Source organism: Schistocerca americana, chromosome 6, assembly GCF_021461395.2.
Source record: "Schistocerca americana isolate TAMUIC-IGC-003095 chromosome 6, iqSchAmer2.1, whole genome shotgun sequence".
Classification (NCBI taxonomy): Eukaryota; Metazoa; Arthropoda; class Insecta; order Orthoptera; family Acrididae; genus Schistocerca; species Schistocerca americana.
In genome coordinates, this window is record NC_060124.1 from 133939740 (window position 1) to 133964681 (window position 24942).

The window sequence follows — 24942 nt, forward strand, 5'->3', positions numbered from 1 at the left end:
TCCTGCTCATCTCCTCTACCCCTCTCTGTCCATCTCCTGCCCATCTCTCTCACTGACTACCACCACCACCACCACCACCACCTCTTCCTTTCCTCTGTTCATTTTACTCTCCACCGCTGTCTGTTCATTTCCATCTCCCTCATCTCTCTGCCTGTCTCTGTCTATCTGCTCCTCTTCCCTCTCTTGTCCCATTACCCCCCCCCCCCCACTATCTCAGTCTATCTTCTCCTCCTCCTCCTCCTCCTATTTGTGCCTATGTCTTCTTTCCCCATCACTGCCTGTCCATCTGCTTGTCCTACCTTCTCTCTCTCCATATTCTGTCACTCACACCAATAGGAAGATGGTGGTTCTTACCCCTACAGTATTTCTTTCCAGACTGTAAATAATGTGTGTACCGATTTGATTGAAATCATTCCAGGAGTTTAGGCTGAGCTTTTTACCTGTGGCTTTGTTTGTATACATACATATCATATACGACACACATATTTAACAAACTTCATGTGTACTTTCACAAATATTTCACCTGTCTGTCTAGCAAATTTTGCCCTGGAATTTCATTTTCAGGTATCTTAATGTTTAGCATGTCATATCTCCTGAACTGTGAGCTGTACATTCTTATAATTTTGCAGGTACATCCAGTGGTGTAAAATTTGTTGTGAATACAGTGAGGTTTTTTCTCGCATCTCAGTATAGGACGTAACGTCTCATGAACTGTGTGTAATACAATGACATATTTTTGTAGGTACATTCAGCAGCAAATGTGGATACTGCCGGCAAAAAGGACTGCAAATAGATTTAATAACACTGAAGTAATAAATTTAGCAGCTTGCGTGATGCAGTTGTTATTCACACATTGAGTGTCTACGATGACGTATCTCCTGAGCTGTCACACAGTGATGTTATCTTTTTGGTACATTCAGAAGTATGTGTGAATACTGTCTGCATCATCTGTCATGATTACAGTTAGTAGTAAAGAAGTAATAAATTACATCATGCATCATGTGCACAGTTTTACACAAGAACAGCAAAAATGTAGTAAATGACAAACTTTTTCCGTTCATCATTTTGGGGGGTTGGTCAGCTAGAAAACGTTTTTTAAAGTTTTGAAATTATGTGTGGAGTTTGTTGCAAGTTTCTAAGTGCCCTCATTCTCAAATACTGGATAACTAAAGTACAGGTATTCTTGCATCGTGGGCTACTCTGCTTTCTCATCCCCACCTCCACCTCTTTGAAAGGTGGGTGGTTCCTACACCCCCCCCTCCCCCCCACCCACCCCCCAGTAATTCTTTACAGACAGTAAACAATATGTATACCACATTTGGTTGAAATCAGTCCAGTGGTTGAAGAAGAGCTGCAGAACATACATACGTACATTTTTATTAGTTCTATGGATATGTAGTCTGATGTGACTACGAAGGCTTTCCCGGCGTAATAATTGATAATATTCTTCTCGGGTATGCAGCCGTATCATAATGTCTTCAGGACACAATATTTCCGCGGTCCAACTGGCCGCCATCTTCAGAAGATAGCGCTGGTGCACAATCTCGCCGGAACTGACTTCCCAGTGCAAGCGGCAGCCCCTATATAGGCCGCAGAAGACCCACAACGCGCGCGCGAGAAGGTGCCGTAGCTGCCCTCTAGCGCAGTAAACATGTCGTGCCGCCAGTGGTGGAAAGAGGCGAAATCGAATTATCGCTGTCAAAAATAAAAGAAATTTAAAAAATTTTTATTCCGACAATTGAAACACAGACCGTTGTTTTTTAATGTCAGATAACACTGGGTCCCAAGTCTTACTTAAAAGATAACCCTTGTCTCTATTAATAAGATTGTCAGATAAATGAATCTCTATGGATTCTTTTAAAACACAGTCCCAATAGCGAGATGCAGGGGCAACCATTTGTGTCGCATCATATAGCATTCTGTGTCTCTCGGTGAGACAGTGCTCCGCCACTGCGGATTTCTCAGGTTGAAGCAGCCGTGTGTGCCCCTGATGCTCAACACATCGGTCCTGAATGGTCCGGATTGTCTGACCAATATAAGCCTTCCCACAGTGGCAGGGGATCTTGTACACACCGGGCTTCCTCAAACCCAAGTCATCCTTAACAGAGCCGAGAAGCGCTCTAATCTTGGCTGGCGGACGAAAAATACTTTTGATATGATATCTTTTTAGAATTCTTCCTATCTTCGAGGAAATGCTCCCAGCAAAAAGCAGAAAAGCCACCGATTTGCGGGTATCTTCTGGTGGTTCAGGCGATGGTCCAAACTGGAAAGCACGATGGATCTGTTTATCTGTATAGCCATTCTGCTTGAACACAACCTTAAGGTGGTCCAATTCTTGTGTCAAGTTTTCTCCATCTGAAATGGCATAAGCTCTTCTCGCCAACGTCCGCAGGACCCCCGTACGCTGGAACGATGGATGACAGCTAGAAGCATGCAGGTAACGGTCCGTGTGCGTAGGCTTTCGATAAACACTGTGTCCCAGTGTCCCATCATCCTTTCTGTACACCAGAACATCCAGAAACGGAAGCTTTCCATCACTTTCCACCTCCATGGTAAACTTGATGCTAGGATGCAGGGAGTTAAAATGATCTAGGAGGCGGTCAAGAGCTTCTCTCCCATTAGGCCACACCATAAACGTGTAGTCAACATACCTCCAGAAACAGGTTAGTTTTAAGGACGCCGTCTTCAGCGCCATGTCCTCGAAATCTTCGATAAAAAGGTTGGCGACTATTGGGGACAATGGGCTCCCCATAGCCACTCCGTCAGTCTGTTCAAAATATTTGTCATTGAATAAAAAGTACTTCGACGTCAGCACGTGGCGACAAAACCTGGTTGTTTCCTCATCCAGTTTCTCACCAATTAATTGCAAGGATTCTTCCAGAGGAACCCGGGTAAAAAGTGACACGACATCAAAGCTCACAAGCAAATCGCAGGAACTAACAGACAAGGACTTCAATCTATGAATAAACACCATAGCATTGGGAATGTGATGTTCGCATTTACCGACGTGAGGGCCAAGAACAGATGCTAAATACTTGGCTAGATTGTAGGTAGGAGCACCCAAGTTACTCACGATCGGACGAAGCGGGACCCCTTTCTTATGAATCTTGGGTAGGCCGTATAGTCTCGGTGGCACGGCAGCACCAGGACGAAGTTTTTTGAGAACGTCGTCAGGTAAAGAACTCTTCTTCAGCAGTGAAAGTGTCTTCCGTTTTATCCGTTCAGTTGGGTCGTCCTGCAATGTTCCGTATGCCAAGTCCTCAAGTAAGAGATCCATCTTTCCCAGATAGTCATCACGTGACAGACGAACCGTTGCGTTGCCTTTGTCCGCTGGTAGAACTATCAGATCCTCGTCTTCTCTAATGGACCGGACGGCTGCCCTTTCGAGAGAGGAGATGTTACTCCGTGGAGGCGGCGCCCGCCGCAATGTATGTGAGACGTCTTGCCTATCTCTTCAGCTTGGTCCTCCGAAAAGTTGGACACTGCTTGTTCGACTGCACAGATGAATTCGGTGATAGGCACATTCCTCGGTGTAGGGGCAAAATTCAGGCCTTTCTCCAACACTGACAGAGTAGCGTCATCCAGTTCTTTACTCGTGAGGTTAATCACTGTCCATCGACGGGTGTCGTCATCAGATATCATAGGTTGAGAACAAAGCCATTGAAACTTCGAAGACTGTTTCCTGACGGCGCTCCTATGTGCCCAAGACGAACTATCCACCCATTCCCAGGATGCATCCGACAGCAGCGACGATAACTCCAAGTGCAAGAAAAGTAAATCCTTGGATATGAGATCCAGCTGTCTTCGAGTGAAGCAAATGCGCTCCTTGACTAAGGCGAAACTGGCATGCTTCTTGATGTTGTTGGCCGTTTTCGTATCAATAAAATGCACAAATCTAGCAAACTTAGGTATTACTCTTCCATCGCGGCATCTCAGCAAAAAGGCGAGGGCACTCAGCACCTTGCCCTTCTTCTTACGAAGTTTATCAAACTTCTTCACAAGTTACGCCATCTCCTCCCCGTAGAGGCTTCTGATGTGACTACAAAGGCTTTCCCGGCGTAATAATTGATAATATTCATCTCGGGTATGCAGCCAGATCATAACGTCTTCATGACACAATATTTCCGTGGTCCAACTGGCCGCCATCTTCAGGTGAGAGCGCTGGTGCACAATCTCGCCGGAACTGACTTCCCAGCCCAAGCGGCAGCCCCTATATAGGCCGCAGAAGACCCACAACGCGTGCGCGAGAAGGTGCCGTTTAGCGCAGTAAACATGCCGCGCCGCCAGTGGTGGAAAGAGGCGAAATCGAGATATCGCTGTCAAAAATAAAAGAAATTTAAAAAATTTTTATTCCGACGATTGAAACACAGACCGTTGTTTTTTAATGTCAGATAACACCGGGTCCCAAGTCTTACTTAAAAGATAACCCTTGTCTCTATTAATAAGATTGTCAGATAAACGAATCTCTATGGGTTCTTTTAAAACACAGTCCCAATAGCGAGATGCAGGGGCAACCATTTGTGTCGCATCATATAGCATATGGCATTAGTGTTGTAGCACCCAGGGACACTCTGGGATGCTCTCTGGGTTATTCTGGCTACTACCTCATGTTGTCTGCGTTCTCTGTGATGTTATCTCTTACGATATCTATCTTGTGAATGGTGCGGGAGTTCTGACTCCTGGGGAGGTGGGTGGGTTTTCTTTCATGACTGTCTTTAGTTTATTTAAATTTTTTAATTTACTATTGTTTTAATTTTTTTTAATTAAGATTCTTTCGTTTTATCTTGTGAGGTTTTTTTTTTTAATTAGTACAGCAAACATTTTTATTTAAACGGAAGACGCTTTCACTGCTGAAGAAGAGTTCTTTACCTGACGACGTTCTCAAAAAACTTCGTCCTGGTGCTGCCGTGCCACCGAGACTATACGGCCTACCCAAGATTCATAAGAAAGGGGTCCCGCTTCGTCCGATCGTGAGTAACTTGGGTGCTCCTACCTACAATCTAGCCAAGTATTTAGCATCTGTTCTTGGCCCTCACGTCGGTAAATGCGAACATCACATTCCCAATGCTATGGTGTTTATTCAGAGATTGAAGTCCTTGTCTCTTAGTTCCTGTGATTTGCTTGTGAGCTTTGATGTCGTGTCGCTTTTTACCCGGGTTCCTCTGGAAGAATCCTTGCAATTAATTGGTGAGAAACTGGATGAGGAAACAACCAGGTTTTGTCGCCACGTGCTGACGTCGAAGTACTTTTTATTCAATGACAAATATTTTGAACAGACTGACGGAGTGGCTATGAAGAGCCCATTGTCCCCAATAGTCGCCAACCTTTTTATCGAAGATTTCGAGGACATGGCGCTGAAGACGGCGCCCTTAAAACCAACCTGTTTCTGGAGGTATGTTGACGACACGTTTATGGTGTGGCCTCATGGGAGAGAAGCTCTTGACCGCCTCCTAGATCATTTTAATTCCCTGCATCCTAGCATCAAGTTTACCATGGAGGTGGAAAGTGATGGAAAGCTTCCGTTTCTGGATGTTCTGGTGTACAGAAAGGATGATGGGACACTGGGACACAGTGTTTATCGAAAGCCTACGCACACGGACCGTTACCTGCATGCTTCTAGCTGTCATCCATCGTTCCAGCGTACGGGGGTCCTGCGGACGTTGGCGAGAAGAGCTTATGCCATTTCAGATGGAGAAAACTTGACACAAGAATTGGACCACCTTAAGGTTGTGTTCAAGCAGAATGGCTATACAGATAAACAGATCCGTCGTGCTTTCCAGTTTGGACCATCGCCTGAACCACCAGAAGATACCCGCAAATCGGTGGCTTTTCTGCTTTTTGCTGGGAGCATTTCCTCGAAGATAGGAAGAATTCTAAAAAGATATCATATCAAAAGTATTTTTCATCTGCCAGCCAAGATTAGAGCGTTTCTCGGCTCTGTTAAGGATGACTTGGGGTTGAGGAAGCCCGGTGTGTACAAGATCCCCTGCCACTGCGGGAAGGCTTATATTGGCCAGACAATCCGGACCATTCAGGACCGATGTGTTGAGCATCAGCGGCACACATGGCTGCTTCAACCTGAGAAATCCGCAGTGGCGGAGCACTGTCTCACCGAGGGACACAGAATGCTATATGATGCGACACAAATGGTTGCCCCTGCATCTCGCTATTGGGACTGTGTTTTAAAAGAATCCATAGAGATTCGTTTATCTGACAATCTTATTAATAGAGACAAGAGTTATCTTTTAAGTAAGACTTGGGACCCGGTGTTATCTGACATTAAAAAACAACGGTCTGTGTTTCAATCGTCGTAATAAAAATTTTTTAAATTTCTTTTATTTTTGACAGCGATATCTCGATTTCGCCTCTTTCCACCACTGGCGGCGCGGCATGTATACTGCACTAGAGGGCAGCTACGGCACCTTCTCGCGCACACGTTGTGGGTCTTCTGCGGCCTATATAGGGGCTGCCGCTTGCGCTGGGAAGTCAGTTCCGGCGAGATTGTGCACCAGCGCTCTCACCTGAAGACGGCGGCCAGTTGGACCGCGGAAATATTGTGTCATGAAGACGTTATGATCCGACTGCATACTCGAGAAGAATATTATCGATATGTAGTCTGCTTAACCATTCACCACATGTCCTTAAATTGTGCAAGCAAACAGCAAAAATTAATTGCAATATCCAACAGTTCTGAAATATCAGCAAAGTGACATATACATTATTTCTCTATCAAAATCACTACATAGAATCAAATACATTTTCAATATGCATCCTGTAATAATATCTGATAAACTATGAAATTATATGTAGGCAATGTGACTGGGTGGTACTTACTTTCAAGAGGCAAAAAATAAACATAAATCTATTCCCTGCTCTCAGAATCGTTAGTGTATCACCAGGAAGGAAAGAGGGATATACTTCACAATATCTTTGTATGCCCTCACCCTCACATCAGTGGTGGAGGCCTCTCATTCTGATCTGTCCCTCTAATCTTCCAAAACATATCCCTCTTTCCAGTCTGATAAAGGGTTTAACAGTTCAAAAGGGCAGTAATCGATTTTTTCCCCCTACCTTTAATGTGTCTATTAACAGCACTGTAATTTCACCTCCTGAAGATAAGGTCTGGTCAGCCAGAGTGTTTCCTTATAATTTTATCATTTTCTTGAGTGAATTCTCCTTTTGATATCAATAAAACTTGATGTATCTCAAAAAACACTCATTTAATCAAGAACTACACTAAATTTGTTAGTCAAAAATGCTGTGTCACATACAGCACGATCTAAAGCTTTATCCCATTTTGTCCATCAAGTGCTTAAATTATACTACATTTAGAAGCAAGTGTATTTTTGTAATACAGCATTTCTCACATTTTGTGAAGGTCCACCTGACAACATATTAACTACAGTACCATGTAACGTAATGATACATTACAAAGAAAACTATGTATACTAGTAACGACACACATGAAAGACCAGAGAAATTATTAATACAGTGATGGCATGTTTAAGACTTACATAATTAAGTATCAAATCCTGTTGAAACACAGAGATGTCACATAAAGCACACACTCTGACAGTAATGTGAGTGTGTATGGAACTAAGAGAGAGAAGACAAACTTGAACAGGGATGACTGGGTACTGTACCATATAATGCGCCCATTCTACATGATGACTGCCATCTTGTGCACATGGTCAAAATTGACCAACCAGCTTCATCTAGAGGGTTAGCTTGATGATGGAGCATTGAAACTGGTGTGAACCTCTCTGTGTGTTAATTGTGGGACAGTCAGCTGGAGGTTGGACTGGTGGCATACTTTTAATTGCACCTTCCACAAACCACAAAAATCTCAGACTGCAACACCCACACAAGTCTCTCACCATGACGTTTCAGGTACGCTATACAGCATAATGCTTTTGGACAAGTACACATCACCCCACCCCAAAGTGATGGTAGCAACCTGTTAGGCATGACCCCAGTCTCATATAGTAACTGGCAGCAGTCACAGTTGAGCAGCGCAATTTATAAATGCAAAATCTGATGGTCTGCAAGTGCCAAAGCAATTCCACATGCTGTATTTTTTCAGTACAACGCCTAGCCACAGATGGTAAAGACAAGTAAACTGCTGTGGCTTGTACACATACTTGAAATGCTATCAATAAAACATGTATGTGATACAGATGTTTGCCAATTTGTTCATTACTGTTCTCCAGTAACCATTGTTGATTCAATTACATAGGCTATGTAACACTGTAAAAGACTGTGTGAAATAACTTTTATAAATAACACTTTATAAAATTGTTGGCAATGTATTGTGGTATGTTTATCGTATCTCTTTTAAAAGTTAGAAAGCAAGCACAACATTTACAAAATATTTGTCAAATATTTTTTTCTAGTGCAAGACAGGCCGTGCAGACTGGGCAGAGGGTAATTTTCCAGAAACACTTCAAGGTACCATGATTCCACGACATGATGCTTAGAGGCCCTGATTGTAGCCATCAAGGATTAACACCACACTGAATTCTGCAAACTGGAGACACTGTGTTGCTAATAATTTGTGCATTGTCATGTATGTTATCTGTCATATGGAGTTCATCTCATAAATTTTAGTGTATCACCTTCTAATATGATTTAAAACTATAACTTTTAAAGTTTTATTAAGATATTTAGCAATCTTACCAGCGATCAAGTTTATATTTCTCCGCATTTTCTGGTGCAGGAGGAAACATCTGCTGATGGATTACTGTACGCCATTTGTCTGGGACATCAGCAATGCTCTGATACCCCACTAGATCTCTCGATGCAGGAATCCAGTGAGATACACCTTTGCTATATACCAAGCCAGGTAAGAGGTTTGTGACATCAACTAGCTCAACAGCACCTAAAAATTTCCACTAGTCTTTAATACAGTGATTTTGGAAAACTTCCTTACAATTTTGATACTCGGTTTCCAACTAATCAATATATTTCCAGCATTTTCATCTTTCTCAAACTTATTTTTAGATACACACACAATTAATTAAAATTACACAATGTTTTCAGTAAAATGGTCACAAATGCAAAGACACTACTAAAAGAAGTAAAGCACATAAGAATCTTACTATCAATTATGCAGCAGTTATTTGAGCCATCTTGGTTGCCGCACAGTAAAACCTGCAACTTACATCCTCAATTATTTGTTGTGTGTGCTTCAATCTCTTCCTACAGGTATCTCTAGTATCTTGGAAGTTACCGGATGTTTGACCACATGTCCTATCATCCTGTCCCTTCTTTTCAGTATTTTCCATATTCTTTCTTCATTGACTCAGTTGAGAACCACATCACCACTTATCAGTCCAACCTAATCTATAACATCCTTCTGTAGCATCAAATCTCAAATGCTTTGGTTTCCATCTTTTCCAGTTTTCACACTGTCCACAATTCACTACCAAACAAGGCTGTGCTGCATACACAAATTATTTCTCAAATTAACATTTTTTTTGGCTGGGAATACGCCACTGCTTGTGATAATCTTCTTTTTAAGCCCCCCTTGCTACAGTCACATGTTATTCTGTTTCCAAAGAGGCAGAAGTCCTTAACTTTGTCTACTTTGTTTTTACTGATTTTGATGTTAAGCTTATTAATCTCATTTCTGTTCCTCCTCATTACTTTCATTGTTCTTCAGTTTTAATCTCAATCCATATTGTGTGTTCATTATACTGTTCATTACATTCAAAATTCCTCACTTCATCTCCAAGTAACTACTGCAAGCTACATCCTTCTGAATCTACTTGGTGTATTCATCTCTTGGCCTCCCTCTACAGTTTTTATCCTCCACGCTGCCCTCCAACACTAAATTGGTGATACTGTAATGCCTCAGAACATGTCCTACCAACCGACCCCTTCTTCTAGTCAATTTGTGTCACAAATTCGTCTTCTCCCCAATTCTGTTCAGTACCTCCTCATTAGTTATGAGATCTACTCATCTAATCTTCTGTATTCTCCTGCAGCACCACATTTCAAAAGCTTCTATTTTCTTGTCGAATATTTATCATCCATGTTTCACTTCCATATAAAGTTACACTCCATACAAATACTTTCAGAGAACACTTCCCAACACTTAAATCGATACTCGATGTTAACAGATTTCTCTTCTTCAGAAATGTTTTCCTTGACATTTCCAGCCTACATTTTATATCCTCTCTACTTCGACCATCATCAGTTATTTTGCTCCCCAAATAGCAAAACCTATCTACTACTTTAAGTGTTTCATTTCCTAAATTACTTACCTCAGCATCTCCTGATTTATAAAGGGCGTTCAAAAAGAAATGGGCTGGAGGTGTAATTACAGATGTCAGTACCTGTATGTTAGAAGTACTAACCCTGGCTGTTGAGATACTTGTTCCACCGTGACACAAAGTGGTGAATGGCAGTCTCATAAAATTCCCAGGGCTGCGATGTTAACCAGTTCCACACGAACTGCTGGATATCGTAGTATGAGGCGCATCATTCCACAGACCAACTTGTTGAATGTTAGTAGGGTTGTCACTTGCCCCAATAATTTCAGAAATTCTGAAGGAAGATTTTCTATTCCTTCCACCTTACTTAATCACAAGTCTCTCGATGCTTTGTCAAACTCTGACAATAATACTGGATTGTCAGTCTTACATACTGATGGTCATTTCTTCTTTTATCACACCATCACACAAGTCCTCCCCCTCACAGAGGCCTTCAATGTACTCTGTTCACATATCCATTTTCTCCTCTGCATTTAACAGTGGAATCAACATGTCAACCATAAATGAATAACGCAAGTGTGGGGGGGGGGGGGGGGGGGGGTTGCAAAAACACTTATCTTCCATGAACCCTCACAAAAAAAGAGGGCAAAGTGAAGTCGGAGTAACCAGGAGGTTGATGGAAGTGCAAAATATCGAGACTTATTTCACACAAATTTGCACTCAGTAATCATAATGTTCAAAATTTTACTGTGAAATCACTAGTGCAACTCAGCACACTATCTTGTTGAAGACCTTCACATCTCCCCACAACTGAGGAAAAAGCCAATCCCTTAAATTCATAAATTCAAGTTTTCAGCAAATCTCTGCAAAACAAATTTCTATTTGATGCTATCCCACAAAACAGTGTACAATTAACAATGGGTCAATGCCCTTGTCCCATACTAGTATGAAGCTGGTGTGTTTCCTGAATTCTAACACTGTCTCTTAATTTTTCCTGACAAATGGAATTCTTCCTTGTCATTAAAATCAAATTCAATGGAAAGTAGAGCAGAAAAAAACTGCATATATTTCCCTTATCCTCTTCATTAATTGCTTGTCCAAGTTGAATCTTGTATGGTTTCAATGTTGGGCAGACCCGTTAACACTTATCAAACTGGAAAATACCACTCTTAATTTTGACATTGGCTATATAACTTACTTACAAACTCAATATTTTCCTTGCTTGTGTGTCAAGGAAGTGAAAATGTTCTGTGGCACATATGGTACTCTCATAAACTGAGCATATTCATTTTGTGAAACAGCTGGTTTGCCACTATAAAATGTCACTGTATCACTCTGGCCCTGCAAACTAGTTACATCTCCTACAAACCTAATGAAACATGACCACTTCCTCCTTTGAATTGTACGCAGTTCACTGAAGTATGATCAGAATGATGTGCAAACGCCTCGTGTGTGTGAAGGATACTTTGCAGCACATTTAATGTTCAAAACATGTGACAGACAAATGAGGCAGAATTATTAAACTTGCTCATGAGTTGCAAGGTACACTGTCCGTGCTGTGACAAACTGCCTCACCTTCAGACACACTCACCACTTCAGAGGTTTCAAAGTTGCATTATTTTGAAATATGGGGTCTATTTTATACAATCTGTACAACAGAAAACAGGTATATGAAGGAAATCACTGACACTATCGCATGGAGGGAAAAGGGGACACCTTTTAACATAAAATAAAGATCAGAGGCAGAGTACTAGCGCAGCTGTACAAAAATACCTATGACTTGAAACATGTTCCTCGTGAATATGAAGCCAACACATTAACCATAATGGTGCACAACCTTCTTCATCTCCCAGTACCTACTGCAGCCTACATCCTTCTGAATCTGCTTAGTGTATTCATCTCTTGGCCTCCCTCTACGATTTTTACCCTCCACGCTGCCCTCCAATACTAAATTGGTGATACCTTGATGCCTCAGAACATGTCCTACCAACCGATCCCTTCTTCTAGACAAGTTGTGCCACAAACTCCTCTTCTCCCCAATTCTATTCAATACCTCCTCATTAGTTATGTGATCTACCCATCTAATCTTCAGCATTCTTCTGTAGCACCACATTTCGAAAGCTTCTATTCTCTTCTTGTCTAAACTATCTATCATCCTTGTTTCACTTCCCTACATGGCTACACTCCATACAAATACTTTCAGAAACGACTTCCTGACACTTAAATCTATACTCGATGTAAACAAATTTCTTTTCTTCAGAAACGCTTTCCTTGCCATTGCCAGTCTACATTTTATATCCCCTCAACTTTGACCATCATCAGTTATTTTGCTCCCCAAATAGCAAAACTCCTTTACTACTTTAAGTGTCTCATTTCCTAATCTAATTCCCTCAGCGTCACCCGACTTAATTCGACTACATTCCATTATCCTCGTTTTGCTTTTGTTGATGTTCATCTTATACCCTCCTTTCAAGACACTTTTCATTCCGTTCAACTGCTCTTCCAAGTCCTTTGCTGTCTCTGACAGAATTACAACGTCATCGGCGAACCTCAAAGTTCTTATTTCTTCTCCATGGACTTTAATACCTACTCCGAATTTTTCTTTTGTTTCCTTTACTACTTGCTCAATATACAGATTGAATAACATCGGGGACAGGCTACAACCCTGTCTCACTCCCTTCCCAACCGCTGCTTCCCTTTCATGCCCCTCGACTCTTATAACTGCCATCTGGTTTCTGTACAAATTGTAAATAGCCTTTTGCTCCCTGTATTTTACCCCTGCCACCTTTAGAATTTGAAAGAGCGTATTCCAGTCAACATTTTCAAAAGCTTTCTCCAAGTCTACAAATGCTAGAAACGTAGGTTTGCCTTTCCTTAATCTTTCTTCTAAGTCGTAGGGTCGGTATTGCCTCACATGTTCCAACATTTCATCAATTAAATTCAGCATCTCTTCTGTTACCCAAGGATTTCTACTAGCCCTTGTCTTTTTACCTACTTGATCCTCTGCTGCCTTCACTATTTCATTCCTCAAAGCTACCCATTCTTCTTCTACTGTATTTATTTCCCCCATTCCTGTCAATTGTTCCCTTATGCTCTCCCTGAAACTCTCTACAACCTCTGGTTCTTTCAGTTTATCCAGGTCCCATCTCCTTAAACTCCTTTTTGCAGTTTCTTCAGTTTTAATCTACAGTTCATAACCAATAGATTGTGGTCAGAGTCCACATCTGCCCCCGGAAATGTCTTACAATTTAAAATCTGGTTCCTAAATCTCTGCCTTACCATTATATAATCTATCTGAAACCTTTTAGTATCTCCAGGGTATTTCCATGTATACAACCTTCTTTCATGATTCTTGAACAAAGTGTTAGCTATGATTAATTTATGCCCTATGCAAAACTCTACCAGGCGGCTTCCTCTTTCATTTCTTAGCCCCAATCCATATTCACCTACTACATTTCCTTCTCTTCCTTTTCCTACTCTCGAATTCCAGTCACCCATGACTATTAAATTTTCGTCTCCCTTCACTACCTGAATAATTTCTTTTACTTCATCATACATTTCATCAATTTCTTCGTCATCTGCAGAGCTAGTTGGCATGTAAACTTGTACTACTGTAGTAGGCGTGGGCTTTGTGTCTATCTTGGCCACAATAATGCGTTCGCTATGCTGTTTGTAGTAGTTTACCCGCACTCCTATTTTTTTATTCATTATTAAACCTACTCCTGCATTACCCCAATTTGATTTTGTATTTATAACCCTATATTCACCTGACCAAAAGTCTTGTTCCTCCTGCCACCGAACTTCACTAATTCCCACTATATCTAAGTTTAACCTATCCATTTCCCTTTTTAAATTTTCTAACCTACCTGCCCGATTAAGGGATCTGACATTCCACGCTACAATCCGTAGGACGCCAGTTTTCTTTCTCTTGATAATGACGCCCTCTTGAGTAGGCCCCGCCCAGAGATCCGCATGGGGGACTATTTTACCTCCGGAATATTTTACCCAAGAGGACACCATCATCATTTAATCATACAGTAAAGCTGCATGCCCTCGGGAAAAATTGCGGCTGTAGTTTCCCCTTGCTCTCAGCCGTTCGCAGTACCACAACAGCAAGGCCATTTTGGTTAGTGTTACAGGGCCAGATCAGTCAATCATCCAGACTGTTGCCCCTGCAACTACTGAAAAGGCTGCTGCCCCTCTTCAGGAACCACACGCTTGTCTGGCCTCTCAACAGATACCCCTCCGTTGTAGTTGCACCTACGGTACGGCCATCTGTATCGCTGAGGCACGCAAGCCTCCCCCTCCCCACCAACGGCAAGGTCCATGGTTCATGGGGGGCGGGAGGAGGGGGGGGGGGGGGGGGGGGGGGGGAAGGGACGGCACGCGACATAGGTATCTGCAATGGTGTGCTTTAATTATAATACAATGCAGAATAAATTACACATCCTCTGTAGCATCAGTTCCGTTAATTCTCTTTCCTTATTTTTTCAACAATATTTTCAAATATTACCAGCTCTGTGTTCTGCCCTAGTGCTGACCAACTGCCATGCCTTCCTTTTTGTTATGGTGTTGTGTTAATGTGGTCTGGAGGAAATGCTGTTCAGTACATTGGTTTCCTGGCTGTTGTCAGTTTCTCAGACCTTGGTGCTGCTATTTTTCATTCACACAGATCTTTTATTGACATCACAAACCTGAGTGCATCCCATTCCAGACCTTTCACCAGAGAAAAATCCCCAACAGTAGCTGAAATTGAACACAGGTCCTCCACATGGCAAGCCAACACACTGATTACTCAGCTACAGAGGTGCACAGTATCCAATCATCATCTTTCTTTTATTTTTTATATTGGAGTAATTGTTTTCAACTATCCTAATGCCTTGAATCCTGATAAAAATTCTATATCTGTTACAGCAAAGAAATTTTTTTCCCCCTCAATTACTATTTAATTCTTGATTTCATCAAAACAAAGTAGCAACTTTAATATTAGTATGTGCATCCTGCGAATCCCATTAAATAATAAAAATGAAAATTATTCTCAAAACAAAGAGGAAGCAATTTATGGTGCACAGTAGTAAATGGGAGACACACGATGCAAGAAGGAAAAAATAGATGTAACCACAATAAAAAGAAAAATGTAACCATATCCAGCAGCAGGCGGTATACAGTAGAGGCTGAAGACAGGAAGATTAGTTATTATTGTATTGTTGATGACTAGGTCAGCAGATACAGAGCACCGACACCTACAGGAGTAGTACAGTGAAGAAAACTGGCTCTCTTTTTCTAGGTAACAATCTAGACAGTTGTCTTCAGGGTTGCCACAAGTTTCCCCAAGTGAAATTTCCTGACATTTAGCTGATTTCCAGACAAGTCTAAGCATTTTTACCTGACAAATTTTGAGATCTCAAGGGTAAGTTAAAACGAAAGTTGACAATCTGTCTTTGCAGCTATGGAACTTGGACGTAGATGGCGTTTCCTGATGTGAGCAAAAATTGTAAGTACTAACATCAACTTCTTTTGTAATGAGCAGTTTTTAGACAGAGAAAGCATGCCAAATGATACAGGTGTTTCGTTAAGACCACTGATGTTATTTTATTCCAATAAAACAAAACACGTTAGGTGACAAAAATGTGCATTTCCTTGTAGTCGAAAGACATATTTAAAATACCTTCACTGATTTCAGAAATAAAAGCAAAACTAAATAAACTGGGGAAGAATTGTGTAAACCAATACTGTAGATGACTGCCAATAAAATTTGGTTCTACTATATTCATTATTGTCAGTTATTACCCATTGTGTTATATCTATTATTTTACACGTATTTTACAATTTTTCTTTCGAGAAATACAGGGTGAGTCAGGAGGAAAGGTACATGCTTTGAGAGGTAATAGTATTAGTGATTCTGAACAAAAAACTTCATGTGGACATATGCCCTGTTCCGAATGGTTTCCGAGATAGCACACATTTAATATCACTTTTGTTCGTTTTTCTTGATTAACTCTAAAATCGCACCCCTCAACAAGAACATGTTGCAGTGAAAAATTAAACTATATTAAATTTCCTACAAAACAGGTCCTACACATTTTTTTTCTCTAGAACAAATGGTTTGTGCTAAGAGAGTGTGAGAATGTTGAAACTCATTTATTTTCTGTACTATTAAACACTGTCACTGTCTACAATGTACCACAGTAGTGCAGAGCAAGTTGAGACGAACAGTTTGATGTGGGACACTTGTGGTCTATCAAGTCGGGAAACTACCTCAAATTGGCCTATAAAAACTACATAAGCTACAGCACATGCACGTCGAGAGAGTTCTTCAACATTCTCGTGCTCTCTTCGCACAAACCATTGGTTTAGAGAAAAACAATGAATAGGTCCTTTTTTGTACGAAATTTAATATAGTTTAATTTTGTACTGCAACACGTTTTTGTTGGACGATGTGGTTTTCGAGTTATTCAAGAAAAACGTAAAAGCTATATTAAATGTGTTCTATCTCAGAAACCATTCGGAATAGGGCATATGTCCAAATGGAAGTTTTTTTTGTTCAGAATCACTAATACTATAATCCCTCAAAGCATACACCTTTCCTCCTGATTCACCCTGTATATGAATATATAGCGTACAAACCGCAAGCAACTGACAATTTTCTTCTTATTACCATTCACACTTCCAAACACATAAACTACTTTTTGAGTGCCAATATATACTAGAACAAATACAATGTCTATAAAACACCACACCGTATAATGTACTTGCAGTGAGACAATAGCAATTCCTGAAATCCATCACCTATGGCCTCTGGCCTGCTGACAAGCACAGCAGTCCTGGGTCCATGGATAAACAATGAAATCTGCTGCATTACACCACACACAAACTGACCTGACCTGCGGGCAGATTGGTGAGACTAGATTCGATAGGCAGGGCCTGCACATTAGTGGGAACCAAATGGCTTTAGATCGGCAGGCCCAATCCATTACAGATACCCGCAGAAATGGCCTGCAGTTTTGGCCCGTCACAAAAACCCATTTGTGTGGCCAGCTATTCACGAGCCAGAGACAACATGTAGATGAAATGAGACCACAGGGATCAATCCATGCAACAAATAACTTGTTCAAATACTCTGAAAATCAATAATAATGTGGACAGGTAGCAACTTACCATAAAGATAATTGCTGAACTGCAGACAGGCACGTAGAAAAGAATCACACTCTCACAATTAAATTTTCAGCCATAGTATTTGTCAAAAAACGAGAGTACACACACATACACACAACTCATACACACAACCACCGTCTCCGGCTGCTGTGTCTACAGTCTCAGAATCAGGTCCAAACAAACCACTCCTCATGTGTCCCTGCCTCTCGTCAGCAACTGCTAGGCTAGCAGCAAGAAGTAGTGGCAGCACTGACTGCAGGCTGAGGGGAGTGGTAGGAAGAGAAGTAGGGAAGTGGTGCACGCAACTCAGCTGCACCCAACCAGCAACGATGCATGACATCTCAGTAAACAAGCCATTTCATCTACTGAGACAAAAATGAGATTTTTCCAGTTTTTTTTTTTTCCAAATTTCCCTGTTGTGTTTGAAATTCCCTGATTTCCAAAGCCTGTGCCAACCCTCACCTTAATTCAGGGAAGCAATGGGAAACCTATGAGGAACAGATAAGTTACTAGAATAGATGGAATTAATGAAGAACTAATTAAACATGAAGGATTATCACTAGATTGAAGACTTTTACAGGTAATAAATGAATGTTGGACGAACTGCAAGACTGCAGACCATTGGTATACAGCAGAAGTAATCCCTTTTTTGAAAAAAGGGTAAGGTAATGACTACCATCACCACTGTTTTCCAACTCCAGTTTCTCGGGTGTGGTGCACAAGTGCTCCCCATCTTCTTCGCTGTTCATTCTTATTCTGTGCCCATACCACTGAAGCCTGGTTTCTTTACGACACTGGTAACAGGAACCTCAATACCAGCTACTTTTCTGTTCATCTCATTCCTGATTTTGTCGTTTCTAGTTGTTTGAGTCATAGTTCTAATAAATCTCATTTCTATTGCCCGAGTTCTGCTGAGGTCTTTGGGTAGAAGGGTTCACGTTTGTCAACCAACATATGGATTGGTACGAAATAGGTGTGGTACATGGCCACTTTTGCTTTTCATGGATTTCTGATTTGACTGTGCAAATTGGATGCTTTCTGTTTCCTGGTAAGTACTTCCCGCTTAATGGTGATGTCTTTTGCGATCATGCTTCCTAGTTACTTGAAATGGGAAACAGATGTTACTTTAACTCCTTCTAGAAATAGATTTGAGCTTGTTCCTTGGCTGTTGATTGTCCTTTTTACTGTCTTTTTTTATTTATTTTTAATCCACAATTTTTGAATGTCTTGTTCCAATCATTAAGTTTCTTCTGTGCTTCAGCTTTTGTGTCTCCACATACTATCAAATCAGCAGAAAAAACCAGGGCATTTCATTCATTCACTGTGTATTTTCTTGATATATTTTATGATCTTGTCCTTCACTATTACAAACACATGTGGTAAGTGTGGTGGTAGGGCGTTTCCTTGTTGGACACCTCTCTTCATTTCAAACAATTCTGATCGTCCACTGCCTATCTGAACACAGCTGTGACACTTTTGATATAGCATATTGGCTTTATCAGTTAGGAACTTTGGCACTTTTAGGTCTTACAAACTTTCCCATATTTTGTTTCAAGGAACACTGTCATTCACTTTTTGAATGTCCATGAATATAATCACAAGATTTCTTCCGTATTCCCAGTACTTTTCTGTGTCAGTATCCATCGAACCTCAGTCTTTCCTGAATCCATGCTGTTCTTCCTCAACCAAAGGTTCTACTATCTTTCCAAGTCTCATTTCTATGATCTTTTGTAACTGCTTCAGACTGTGTGAAAGCAGCGTGATGCCTCTGTAATTTCCACATTTTCGTCAACCGCCCTTTTTGAACAGAGGGATGATGACTCCTTTACTCCAATCTTCTGTAATTTTGTTTTCTTTCCAAAACACTGCTAACATACTATATTGCCAATTTAAGCTTAATATTCCAGCTGCCTTTATCACGTCTGAACTGAGATCACCAAAGCCTGTCAACTTTCCATTCCGCATGCTCTTTAATGCAGTTTCTACCTCAAGCCAGGTTAATGGACGTACATTGGTTTGGACTTCATTAATTATTCTACAGTCATTGATGACTGTGTTGTCCCCATCTCCATTTAGCAGCACGCTGAAGTACTTTTTTCATTTCGTCCCTGATCCCTTCCTCCGTTCATATTAAATTACTGTCATCTGTTTCCAAGGCAAGGATATTTAAATACTTATTTTGTTTACGCTTTAGTATTTTGTATTGTAATTTCGTACTTCCCTGACAGTCTTCCTCTATCCTTGTAGTGAAAGTCTTCCCACCACTTTTCCTTTTCTTCCTGGATCAGCACTTTTGCAGTTAGTTTCTTTCTCTGGTATTCCTGAGCTAGATGTTCAATTGCTAATTCATTTCGTCTGTCATGTGTTTTCTGTTTTTCATGGTCTAATTTTCTTTTCAGTATATTCCTATCTTTTACTGGTGTCTTTACCCAGTCATACCACCAAGGTGTTTCCTTCTTTTGGTGTAGCACTTTTTTTCCACAGATGCCCGTGGCTTCTTTAACAAGGGTTCTTTGAATAAAGACCATTCCTCTTCTACTTTCCCTTTCTCAGTTTTGGGTAATTTGGCTGTTATTCGTGCTTCATAGTTCCTTTTCTTTTCCATGCCCTTCAACAGCGAAGTCTTACTCTTTGGCATTCTCTTTTGTTTAAATCTTGGCACTTTAACTTCTTTTAGGTCAGCAGTTAATAGCCTGTGGTCACTATCTAGGCTCTCATTGGGTATAACTACTGTCTGTAACATACTGATCAGCATTTCTATCAGTGATGATGACGTCTATCATAGTCTTGAGCTTGTCATCCCAGCTGTATCTTGTTATTCTATGACTTTCCCTCTTCAGACACCACATGTTCTGTATGGTTAAGTTGTTTCACAAAAATCAGTTAGGTTCTCTCCTCCTGGTTTTCTGTTCCCACAACCAAGAGGATCAATGATGTTTTCACATCCTAGATTTTTTTTTACCAACTTGAGCATTCAGATCACCCATAACAATGGTGTTCTCTTCTATTATTTGTTCTACAAGTTCATTAAGTTAATGTTCTTTCTGCTCCATGGTACATCCTGTTTGTGGTGCATATACCTGCAAAACAGTATGCTGTGAATTACCAACCCTTAGACTCATCTGGATGATCCTGTCACTCATGTATTTGATGTCTGTCTGTCTATATCTTTATGGAGGATGAGGTTAACTTCATTTTTGGATTCACTATTGTTACCATCCCAGTACGGGACATATCTATTTTTCAGTGATTTCTTCCCACAGCTTTTCCACTTTGTCTCACTCAACCCCAATATTCTGAGCTTACACCTCTCTGTAAGATCTACACCTCTCCATAAGATCTACCAGTTCTTCACACTTGGTCAGAGTGAAGATACTGAGTGCACCAATTTTCAGTTGTTCATTTTTGGGAGGGTTTTATGTCTTCTGGTATCTTCAATGAGCATCAGGCATTTTCCTGTCATTAGTTCAAGTGGTACTAGAACTGCAATGCCTTGTGTTTAATTCATTCTTCCAACTAAGGCTTGGTTTAGGTTTGAAACCAGTATATATTTGCTCAGCTGCAGACTTACTAGGCCTAACACAGATGGCATTCCACCCTGTGTTTATTACAATGTGTGTAGTTTTGTAAAGACTTTTTGCTATTACAATGTGTGTAGTTTTGTAAAGACTTTTTGCTACCTCTATTAGGTAATAAGGACATCCACATTCAGACATAAGAGAGGCATCAGTCTTCTAAACACTGGTGACAAATGCATATTCAAAGATAATCAACAAAAGCATGAAGAATACCACAAAAGCTATTATTTCTGAAGAACACAATGGATTTAGATCTGTACGTTCATGCACAGACAATGTGTTTGTAATTAAAAACATTTCAGAATTTAAAATAGAAACTCATATGGTCTTTATCAACATTAAGAAGGCTTTTGACTATGGAAGATTAGGTCTGCATGCAGATGTCCTTATAACCTAATAGAGGTAGTGAAAAGTCTTTACAAAACTACATGCATTGTAGCAAACACAGGTACAAATTGATTAGAAGAAATAATTATTAACCAATGTGTTAAGACAATGGTGTGGACTACTGTATTTCACAGACTACAAGATGCACTTTTTCCTTTGAAAAATTGTCTCCAAAATTCAGGTGAGGCTTATACTTGAAATCAATTTAGAAATGGCCAGTGTTTAAAGTTCCCACCAGTCTTAAAAATGACCATGTATTTGATGCTGTGGGAAAAACCTATACCTATCTGGCAACATTGGATTCAACTGGCAACAGCAGTGCACTGATGTGACGAACATGAGTTGCAGGGATTCACAAGCTTGCTAACAAGCTCCCTCCTGCCCCGCCATCATAAACCCAGAACACTGTCTAGCCTATGGTGCATCATTGCAATCTACAGTGGCAGTGAACTTTAATTGAAAGTGATTTGTGTTATTGGTAACAGTATAATATTTTTGTTGGTTGCTAGTTTTGTAATGTAAAAAAAAAATTAAAAGGTATTAATATGATGCAGGTTATAAACTGAAAGTAACAGTATCTGCAAAAGAACATGGAAACAGGGCAGCTGAGCTGAATTTTGGGCCTCCTCCAACAGAAAAAAGCATTCGCAATTGGTGGTTTAGTAAAGAAGAGCCGAAAAAAAGAGGAAGAATAAATATGCAAATGGCCAAAACTAGAAGATGACAATTTTAAAGGTCAGTTTGGTTTTATAAACTAAGAATATTTTTTAGTCTGGCTTTGCAATCCAATAATAAAAATGATAAAATTTCATTTTTTTAAAAACTGCTTAAAAATTAAGATGCATCTTATAGTGTGTAGGGTCTTATAGTCCATAAAATGCAGTATCACCTACACTTTTTAATATTTATATTGACTTCATTCTTCGCAAATAGAAATATAAAGTAAACAAAGGAATTAAGATAACGAGCGAGAAATACATGAATGTACTGCTGTTTGCTGATGACATCATTATTATTCAAAAGAATGAAGATGACCTCCAAAGATAAGTATACCAGCTGAACGAAATTTGCAAGAAGTTCAACTTTCAAATTTCTAGTCTCAGAACAAAAATAATGGCATTCCAAGGAGAATATCCAGTCAAATCAAAAATTGTTTTGGATAATTCAGTTTTAGGGACAGGTGTCTCAGAACTCTTATTTAGGCTGTGCTATAAGTTTTGACTCTGATGTTAAAAATAATGCCATTAGCAGAACACTGGGCAAAAAAGACCTTCATAAAATTCAATAATGTAAGGGTGGTTTCTGTGTTATACCGGTAATATGGAAGCAAAAGCTGGGTTAGCAAAAAACAAGAAAATAAAATTCAAACAGCATACATGAGGTTCCTGAGGGGCTGCAGAAGAAGAGAGAAAATTAGAAACAAAGATATTAGAACAGAATTAAATATTTTCAACATGAATGACAAAATTCAAAAATATGTTGAAGACAGGAGACATCATCTCATGAGAATGCCTGGTCACAAAATTCCCCTGAATATCCTGAACTACAAGTTGAATGGGAAAAGATATACTCGAAGACCTCAAAGAAGATGGGGATAATTTTGTTCCTGAGTTCGGAAAAGGTAATAGCCTAAACCTTGAAAGGAAGATGATACTGATGATGGAAAACCTGAACTTGGATATCGGAATGAGGGTTTTGACCCAACTCCTCCAGACAGAATTCAGTGCACCACATTGCTTGGTGAAGGAAAATCGCAGGAGTAGGAGGAGGAGGAGCAGCAGAAGGAGGAGGAAGAAGAAGAACAGGGATGAAGTATGAAGAGGAGGAAAAATTGAATTAAGCAAGCAGGAGGGTAACAATTCTTCTTCTTCTTCTTCTTCTTCTTCTTCTTCTTCTTAAACTATTGCTACAGGGTGTATACGTGGACGAGGAAAAAAAATTCCCGGATTTTTCCCAGATTTCCCAGTTAAAAATACACTTTCTCCCAGACGAAAATACACTTTTCTGTGCTAAGTAACAGTATACTTTTCCTCAGAACTGTAAAACTTATCAATCCTTTCAATGGTTGTGGCTTTATACACCAGCGTAGAATTTCCCGGCACTTTAGAAAATGAAACTTAAGGGAAAAAACACGTTTTGGAAAAATGTCTGAAGTGCAGCAACATGTACACTACATATTTCCGTATTATGAAAGTATAAATTCGAATTCCACCAAACACCACATGTTACTTTCTGAAGGATTGAAATCGAGATTGCGATGCACTTCTGTAAGCCAGTCGTAGCTTATGTCAAGCGATCTCGCCAGCCAATGATATTGAGTATTCAGAGCATAGGACATGTGATGTAGTCAGCCAATAACATCACTGTTAAGTAGCGCGAACACAAAAACAGGAAAAGGTAATGGTTTAAATTAATATACATAGTGTTGCTACAAGAAAAGAAACGCTTTTACGTATAATATTGGTCTCTCAGATTAATAAGCTGCAAGAGAAGCTAAGCTAAGCTTTCACACATAATGTTGATCTTTTTTGCACATGTTACACTTTAAGATGCATCTCACAAATGTGCCAGTAAAATTTTTAACATCGACATAAATGTCTGTTGTTCTGGGCTCTAAAATATTCTAAATGGTCGTCCTTAAAGATTTGATTTTTGAATGAGAGTCAAACGCTCTGTGTTTTAAGAAATTCATCGGACATTCGCGCACGGAGTTCATCTAGGGTAAAAGGAAATTTACTTTGAAAGTAACACTTTCCAAACAACCATTCGGAATATTTTCCCGCGACTTGTTAGAAATAGATTCGTTTCAGCAGTTGCCAGAGAGCGCCAAATAACAGGCGTCGCCGCGATTGCGCAGCTACGATGACGCAGGAAACCTGTAAGTTTGTATGTGTAAAACATTAAAAAATCTAACATTACGTCATAAAAGAAACAAAACATTAGAGGATACTCCACAAGCATGGGAATTTTGTGAACTATACTAAAATGCATCATTCTGCTTAAAGTGCACATTCATGTGTCCAGATTCATATGTAAATTTTCTTCGAGTACCAGTACTGCATTATCTCATGTTTGGTTCTTTATCAAGGCATAATGCCATACGTGCTAGAAGATGTAAACGTGAACTTGAAATGCAGCGCACAGTTGAAACTAGCCAATAGAGTGGAACTAAACACTTCATTTCAAAAAAATTGACTGCCTCAGCAGAAAAGATTAATAAAATTCAAATTTCTTTAACAAACCGACAAAAATAACTTCATTGTTCTGCAAGGCGATTAACGCTTGACTGTCAGAAAGGTGGAAACAAAATAAAATCTGAAACTAATTACATATTTTGGCCTTCCATAATTATGCGAATGTATTTTAATTCACTTGATAGCTCCCGGCCACAGAAATCTGTTTTGTTTTCATTTGACGTGAGAGCAATAAACGAAAAGGAAACAGCAAAATCACTTAACGTAAACACGGGTCACGTGGAACTACCACCTCCCCACTACAACTCGGACTGCTCTGTGCATCAGGTCCGGATCTACGATATTTCCGAACTGGGGCAATATTAGATAGTGGTGCTCTCCCTCCCTCAAGCGTTTGTGGTAGGACGCCAAAAA

General features: G+C 40.2%; 1 protein-coding gene across 1 annotated transcript in view; it reads right to left on the reverse strand.

Annotated features, from left to right (window-relative positions):
• LOC124619633 (tRNA (cytosine(34)-C(5))-methyltransferase) overlaps window positions 1-24942 on the reverse strand; it is a 79143-nt gene that overhangs the window by 26846 nt on the left and 27355 nt on the right. The window contains exon 9 of the mRNA XM_047146146.1: window positions 8677-8878. Within this exon, the coding sequence (XP_047002102.1) occupies window positions 8677-8878 (202 nt within the window). The remainder of the gene's footprint in view (window positions 1-8676; window positions 8879-24942) is intronic.